This window comes from Catharus ustulatus, chromosome 30, assembly GCF_009819885.2.
Source record: "Catharus ustulatus isolate bCatUst1 chromosome 30, bCatUst1.pri.v2, whole genome shotgun sequence".
NCBI lineage: Eukaryota > Metazoa > Chordata > Aves > Passeriformes > Turdidae > Catharus > Catharus ustulatus.
Genome location: NC_046250.1, coordinates 3,452,301 through 3,459,580, shown reverse-complemented (window position 1 = coordinate 3,459,580; position 7,280 = coordinate 3,452,301). Strand labels below are relative to the sequence as shown.

The window sequence follows — 7,280 nt, the reverse complement described above, 5'->3', positions numbered from 1 at the left end:
GGGGTGACCCCGGAGGTGGCACTGGGGGGTTGCGCGGCTGCTGGGGGCACTGACAGCGCTCGGGGGACCCTGGCGGAGGGTGGGGACACGCGTGGGTGGGGACACACACAGGGGGGGTGCGGGGACGTCCGGCCAGGGCGCACCCGCAGCTCCCGAGGGACACGGTGGGGTGACACTTGTGACGCCGCTATCCCCACGCGAGACAAGCCCGGAAAGGCATTCCGCAGCATTCAGAAGTCAACGTAGCAAATAAAAAATTTTAACGAGCAAAACAAACCCCACGTGTAGGAGGAGAAAAGGAAAAGCGTAGCTAGCAGAGGATGGTTTCGATCCATCGACCTCTGGGTTATGGGCCCAGCACGCTCCCGCTGCGCCACTCTGCTGCTGATTGGCTGCCCCCGCCGGGCGCGTTATGAGCGCGGCGCCGCGCGCTCCATTCATGGACACCGCGCCCCCTCCAGCGGCGGCACGGCGCGCATCCCCATTGGCCGCTCCGCGCTCTGATTGACGTGCGGCTCCACCAATGGCTGCGGGAGTAGTGCCCGCGGGGGGCGGGCTCGGGCAGAGCGGCGGCCAATGGGAGCGCGGGTTGCTGCGGGGTGCGCGAGCGGCGGTTCATTGTCGGCAGCGGCGGCGACATGAGGTGCGGATCGCGACAGCGGGGACGGCGACACCGGGGACACCGCGACACCGGGGACACCGTGACACCGGGACCGCGGGGACACCGCGACCGGGGGGGCGGCACACTGGGACCTGGGGGACAGCGGGGCTGGGGGGACATCGCGACACCGGGGGAGGGACCGGGGGGATATCGCGACACCGGGCCCGGTGCTCGGAGCCCCCCCGGTCACTCCCGTTCTCTCTCCGCAGGGGCGATCGAGGCCGCGGCCGCGGCGGCCGCTTCGGTTCCAGGCGAGTGCTGGGGCCGGGCCGGGTGCCCGCATGTCGCGACAGGAGCGTGTCGTGACGGGGGCGGGACGGGGGCGCAGGGAATGAAGCGGGGCTTTCTCTCCCCTTTAGGTTCCGGCCCTTTGTGCCCCATATCCCCTTCGACTTCTATGTGGTGAGTGACCCCCGCCCCCAGGGCCGTTCCCGGGAATCTTCCAGGAATTTATCAGGAATTTTCCAGGAAATTTCCAGGAATTTTCCAGGAATTTATCAGGAATCTTCCAGGAAGTTTCCAGGAATTTTCCCAGAATTTTCCAGGAATCTTCCAGGGATTTCTCAGGAATTTTCCAGGGATTTCCCCAGCAATTTCCCAGGAATCTTCCAGGATTTTCCCAGGAATTTTCCAGGAATCTTCCAGGAATTTCCCAGGAATCTTCCAGGGATTTCCCAGCAATTTCCCAGGATTTTCCCAGGAATCTTCCAGGAATCTTCCAGGAACTCCCCAGGAATTTCCCCAGGAATTTCCCAGGAACTTCCCAGGAATTTTCCAGGAATCTTCCAGGAATTCCCCAGGAATTTCCAGGAGTTTTCCAGGAATTTCCCAGGATTAATGAGCATTTGCTCGTGGTGTGGCTGAACAGAACAAATTCCCTGGAAACGCTGTGGGTTCAGTTCCAAACCCACACCAGAGGATTTTTCCCTGGTTGGAAATGGGATAAAGGGACCCAGTTGAGGAACAATGACAGAAATCACCGCAGGATTGGGGTTTTTTGGGTTAAAACTGGAAAATCCCTGCACTGTTTGTCCCCCCTGTCCCTCAGGTGTTCACATCCCACCTTCCCCAGGAGCAAACCATTCCCTCCTCCCAAATTCCCAGAGTTTCTTCCCTCTGCACAGGTGACTCTGAGAGGATCCATGAGTTAATTTAAGACATGGTTAATTTAATCAATTAAAATCCTGTGGAGCTGCTGCCAGCAGCCAGGGGTGGGATCCAGGTGGGAATTGTGTCCCGTTCCAGTGTGAGATGGCGTTCCCTCGCGTCAACCCGCGGCAGACGAGACGGCTTTCAGCGAGGCGCTGCTCAAGAGGAACCAGGACCTGGCTCCCACCGCTGCCGAGCAGGTGCCGTGCCCAAAATCCCGCCCAGCTCCTTGGGATGGGGCTTGGGGGATCCCAGCTTCTTCAGGATTGGCTAAAAAATTAATTTATAAGCGTCCTTGTGGAGAATAACGGGGATTCTGTGCTTTGCAGAGGGGATAATCCCTGTGCTGTTCCTTCCCAGGCTTCCATCCTGTCCCTGGTGACCAAGATCAACAACGTCATCGACAATCTGATCGTGGCACGGGAACGTTTGAAGTGGTGAGCGCAGAGCCTGGGGAAATGGGAAGGTGCTGCTGGCCCTGATCAATCCTGGCCCCTCCTTGGGTTGAATTTTGGCATTTTTGGGTTGTTCTCCCCGCAGCAAATCGAGGAGGTTCGCCAGGTGGGCTCCTACAAGAAGGGCACGATGACCACGGGGCACAACGTGGCGGATCTGGTGGTGATCCTGAAGATCCTGCCCACCTGTGAGTGCCCCCCAGGTGGGCTGGGAGCGGCCCCAGCGCCAGGCCCTGCTCCAACCCTCCTCCTCCTCCTCCTTTTCCATCTCCTTTCTCCCAGTGGAAGCCGTGGCAGCCTTGGGGAACAAGGTGGTGGAGAGCCTGCGGGCGCAGGACCCCGGTGAAGGTGAGGCCTCGCTCTGGGGTTGTTCCTGTGGAAATTCCCAGCTCCTCCACGAGGAATTGCTGCTCTCCCCTCAGTGCTGACCATGCTGACCAACGAGACCGGCTTCGAGATCAGCTCTGCCGACGCCACCGTGAAGATCCTGATCACCACGGTGCCGCCCAACCTGCGCAAGCTGGACCCGGAGCTGCACCGTGAGCCTCTCGTGGGGACCTTTCCCTGGGGAAAACGGGAATTTCCCTGGGGAAAACGGGGATTTCTGCTTCTTGCAGTGGACATCAAGGTGCTGCAGAGCGCCCTGGCCGCCATCCGGCACGCGCGCTGGTTCGAGGAGAACGCCTCGCAGTCCACGTGAGTGCAGATATCTGCATCTGGGGAAATGCTGGTTCTGGTGAGGGGATGGATCCAAATCCTGGTTCTTGGTCCAAATCCTGGTTCTGGATCCAAAACCCTGGTTCTGGTGAGGGGATGGATCCAAATCCTGGTTCTTGATCCAAATCCTCGTTCTTGGTGTGGGGATGGATCCAAATCCTGGTTCTGGTGAGGGGATGGATCCAAATCCTGGTTCTTGATCCAAATCCTGGTTCTGGTGTGGGGCTGGATCCAAATCCTGGTTCTTGATCCAAATCCTGGTTCTGGTGAGGGGCTGGATCCAAATCCTGGTTCTTGATCCAAATCCTGGTTCTGGTGAGGGGATGGATCCAAATCCTGGTTCTGGTGTGGGGATGGATCCAAATCCTGGTTCTTGATCCAAATCCTGGTTCTGGTGTGGGGATGGATCCAATCCTGGTTCTGGTGTGGGATGGATCCAAATCCTGGTTCCTGGTGAGGGGCTGGATCAAATCCTCGTTCTTGGTCCAAATCCTGGTTCCTGGTGAGGGGATGGATCCAAATCCTGGTTCTTGGTGAGGGGATGGATCCAAATCCTGGTTCTGGTGAGGGGATGGATCCAAATCCTTGTTCTTGGTACAAATCCTTATTCTTGGTGTGGGATGGATCCAAACCTGGTTCCTGGTGTGGAAATGAATCCAAATCCTTGCTCTTATTGTGGGCCTGCACCCAAATCCTTGTTCTTGATATGGGACTGGATCCCAATCCTTGTTCTTGGTCCAAATCCTCGTTCCTGGCCTGGGCTGGATCCAGATCCTGGTTCCTGGTGTGGGGCTGGATCCCAATCCTTGTTCTTGGTCCAAATCCTCGTTCCTGGCGTGGGACTGAGCCTCCTCTCCACCTCTGCCCCAGGGTGAAGGTTCTGATCCGGCTGCTCAAGGACCTGAGGATTCGCTTCCCCGGCTTCGAGCCGCTCACGCCCTGGATCCTGGACCTGCTGGTGGGGGTCCCCTGACGTGCTGATCCCAGTGCTGATCCCAGCAGGATTCTCTCCCCAGGCTGGGACTGATCCATTCTTCCTGCCCTGAGTGCTGTCCTTCCCCCTGCAGGGGCACTACGCCGTGATGAACAATCCCACCCGGCAGCCCCTGGCCCTCAACATCGCCTACAGGTCGGTGAAATCCCCGCTGCGCTCTCACAGGCTGGCTGGGGGATAGATCCAGCCCTCCCAGCTGGGATTCCCTGGCTGGTTTTTGCTGGAATGATCCAGATTTAACCCCAATGTCCCGTGTGCAGGCGCTGCCTGCAGATCCTGGCGGCCGGGCTCTTCCTGCCGGGCTCCGTGGGCATCACGGATCCGTGCGAGAGCGGCAATTTCCGCGTGCACACCGTGATGACGCTGGAGCAGCAGGTGAGGAGGGGTCCCCTAAGGGCTGGGAGGGGTCTCTGTGCCCGCCCTGACCTGTCCCTCTGTCCCTGTCCCCAGGACATGGTGTGCTACACCGCCCAGACCCTGGTGCGCATCCTCTCGCACGGCGGGTACCGGAAAATCCTGGGGCAGGAGGGAGATGCCAGCTGTGAGTGGGGCTGGGAGGGTCTGGGTGGGGGGGACACAGGGCTGGGGTCCCCCAGCTGGTGCCCAGGGTCACTTTTTGGGGCAGACCTGGCCTCTGAGATGTCCACGTGGGATGGGGTGATCGTGACGCCGTCGGAGAAGGCGTACGAGAAACCGCCGGAGAAGAAGGAGGGGGAGGAGGAAGAGGAGAACCAGGAGGAGCCGGCGGCAGGCGAGGAGGAGGAGAGCATGGAGACCCAGGAGTGAGGGCCCAGTGCCACCTGTGCTGCCCAGAGCAGATGAGGGGACCTTGAGGGACACCTGAGGGGTCACCTCGCTCACCTGCCCTGTCCCTGTCCCTGTTTTTTTAAGTTGTACATTAAAGTGTTCCCCCTTTCCAGCGTGTCCTCGTTCACATCCACGTGGGATAGGTGGGGAGGGGGCAGCAGCACAAGGATCCACCTGGAGCTGCCCAGACACCACTCAGGGCAGCCCAAATCACACCTGGGCCTCCCAAATTCCACCTGGGAGGTGCCCAAATCCAACCTGGAGGTGCCCCGACCCTCCTGGCAGTCCCTGCCTGGCTCTGTGCGTCCCCCAGGCCCCTCAGGGAGCACCACGGACTCTCAGTCACTTTTATTCCAGCGCCCACAAATCCGGGAGCGCGGCTTGGGGCGTCCCAGTTCCCTCAGCTGCAGGGGGTGGGGGACACGCCCTCACTCCAGGAGCTGGGATTAGCAGGATTCCTGGCTGCTCACTCGGTCATTTGGTCACTTGGTCACTCGGTCACTTGCCCTGGTAGCCCCCGGCCTCCAGCATCGCCCTCCTCCGCACCGTCTCCTTGGCCACGCTGTGGTTCAGCCTCCTGAGCCGCTCCTGGAATGGCCAAAATTCACCTGTGAGCACCTGGGGGGGCTCTGGGACCCCCCCAAAGCCCCGTCCCCCCTCACCTGCGCGTTCTGCAGGATGTTGTTGACCAGCACCACGCGGCGCCGGGCGTTCAGCAGCTTCTTCACGTAGGGGTCGAGGTCCAGCGCCACTTTCTGGTCCTCGTTGATGCGGCAAAGCTCTGGGGAGGGGGTTTGGGTGAGACCCCCCTGCTCCCTCATACTGAGGAGGGGACAGGGGTGACCCCCCAGTTTTGGCTTACCTGTGGCCAGGCTGTCGATGTGCTCCCGCAGCTCCACCTGGCTCTCCCTGTGCAAGGGGGGACAGGTAAAACCCTGGATCCACACCCCAAATCCATCCCTGTGCCCCCTCCCCAAACCCATCCCTGTGCCCCCTCCCCAAACCCATCCCTGTCCCCCCACCCCAAAATGGGACCTGCACACCCAGCACTGCCCACCACACTCCCCCCAAAGCCCTTCATCCCCCAAACTCGCCCCCACGTACCCCCCAAACCCCTTCATCCCCACAGAACTGCCCCTTCCCGGCTCTACCGGCCCCTCAGCCTTCCAGGCCGCCCCGCCCCGCTCCCGGCCCGTTGTGCCCCGCTGCCGGCCGCTCTCACGGCCGCTGTCCCTGCCCGCACCTGACGCTGTGGACGTGGCGGTCGAGCTGTCGCACGGCGGGCCGCAGGAATTGCAGGAGCCCCTCAGCAAAAAGCTCCCGCGCCCCGGGGCCGCTCCCCGCCGCCATCTTGGCCCACGGGTGCCGCGTGGGCTGCCGGGAAACCGAGTCCGTGGGGAAAAGGAACAGGCCGCTTCCGGTACGGGACGTCACGCCACTTCCGGTGTGGGCTGCGGGGGCTGCCGGGAAACAGAGTCCGTGGGGAAAGGAAAAGGCCGCTTCCGGTGTGGGCTGCGGGGGCTGGTGGGAAATGTAGTCCCACGGGAGGAAGGAACAGGTGGATGCACAGCTGGGAACGCATCTGGAGGCACATCTGGCGGCACAATTGCACTGCTGAGCGTTCGCCAAAGGCCAGACACTCCTCCTCCCAGCCCTCTCCTCCTCCCAGCCCTTTCCCTTTCCCGACCCCGTTCCCCTTTCCCAACTCCGCCCCTACAATAAAGGGAGGGGCCGGAGCGCGGGAGGCGCCGCCGCGCCGCAGCCAATGGCAGCGCGCGAGACAACCGGGCCGAGCGCCGCCAGCCAATCGCGGCCGCGCTTTCACGCGAGCCACACCCACGCCAGCCCCACCCGCCACGCGTGATTCCCCCAGGCGTGGCCACACACAAGTGACCATCCCACGAGTGACCATCCCACGAGTGACCATCCCACTAGTGACCATCCCACTAGTGACCATCCCACGCGGGTGTCCACGCGGAAGTACTCCACGCGAGATTTTTCCACGCGAGATTTTTCCACGCGAGATTTTTCCACGCGTGTTTTTCCACGCGAGTTTTCCACGCGAGATTTTTCCACGCGAGATTTTTTCCACGCGAGATTTTTCCACGCGTGTTTTTTTCCACGCGAGATTTTTCCACGCGTGTTTTTTCCACGCGTTTTTTCCACGCGTGTTTTTTCCACGCGTGTTTTTTCCACGCGTGTTTTTCCACGCGAGTTTTTTTCACGCGAGATTTTTCCACGCGAGTTTTTTTCACGCGAGATTTTTCCACGCGTGTTTTTTTCACGCGTGTTTTTTCCACGCGAGATTTTCCACGCGAGTTTTTTCCACGCGTGTTTTTCACGCGAGATTTTTCCACGCGAGATTTTTCCACGCGTGTTTTCCCACGCGAGTTTTTTCCACTCGTGTTTTTTCCACGCGAGATTTTTTCCACGCGAGTTTTTTCCACGCGAGATTTTTCCACGCGTGTTTTTCCACGCGAGTTTTTTCCACCCGTGT

At 60.4% G+C, this 7,280-nt stretch overlaps 2 protein-coding genes and 1 non-coding gene across 3 annotated transcripts; 1 reads left to right on the top strand and 2 right to left on the bottom strand.

The window, feature by feature from the left end:
• Positions 1–311: 311 nt before the first annotated feature.
• TRNAM-CAU lies at positions 312–383 on the bottom strand. Its single transcript has one exon. It is a non-coding gene; the product is annotated as a tRNA-Met (tRNA).
• A 1,523-nt stretch (positions 384–1,906) lies between these two features.
• ILF2 (interleukin enhancer binding factor 2) lies at positions 1,907–4,893 on the top strand. Its single transcript, XM_033082890.2, is given in 13 exon segments — positions 1,907–1,928; positions 1,931–2,010; positions 2,171–2,228; positions 2,231–2,247; positions 2,351–2,453; positions 2,548–2,613; positions 2,688–2,804; positions 2,883–2,961; positions 3,853–3,940; positions 4,050–4,111; positions 4,237–4,351; positions 4,427–4,517; positions 4,602–4,893. Coding segments are annotated over 13 exon segments (1,053 nt in total). The 5' UTR covers positions 1,907–1,912; the 3' UTR covers positions 4,763–4,893.
• Positions 4,894–5,116: 223 nt separating this feature from the next.
• On the bottom strand, positions 5,117–6,172 carry SNAPIN (SNAP associated protein). Its single transcript, XM_033082891.1, has 4 exons — positions 6,027–6,172; positions 5,646–5,692; positions 5,446–5,564; positions 5,117–5,371 (listed from the first exon to the last, which is right to left on the bottom strand). The coding sequence occupies exons 1-4, from the start codon at positions 6,131–6,133 to the stop codon at positions 5,282–5,284; spliced, it is 363 nt and encodes a 120-aa protein (XP_032938782.1). The 5' UTR covers positions 6,134–6,172; the 3' UTR covers positions 5,117–5,281.
• Between the last annotated feature and the right edge of the window lie 1,108 nt (positions 6,173–7,280).

Excerpts from the sequence above, each read along its gene's own strand:
- SNAPIN (XM_033082891.1), bottom strand. The coding sequence starts at position 6,133 with ATGGCGGCGGGGAGCGGCCCCGGGGCGCGGGAGCTTTTTGCTGAGGGG. Across the intron at positions 5,565-5,645 it reads CATCGACAGCCTGGCCACAG|AGCTTTGCCGCATCAACGAG; the intron begins GTAAGCCAAAAC and ends CCCCCTCCCCAG. Across the intron at positions 5,372-5,445 it reads ACATCCTGCAGAACGCGCAG|GAGCGGCTCAGGAGGCTGAA; the intron begins GTGAGGGGGGAC and ends TGGCCATTCCAG.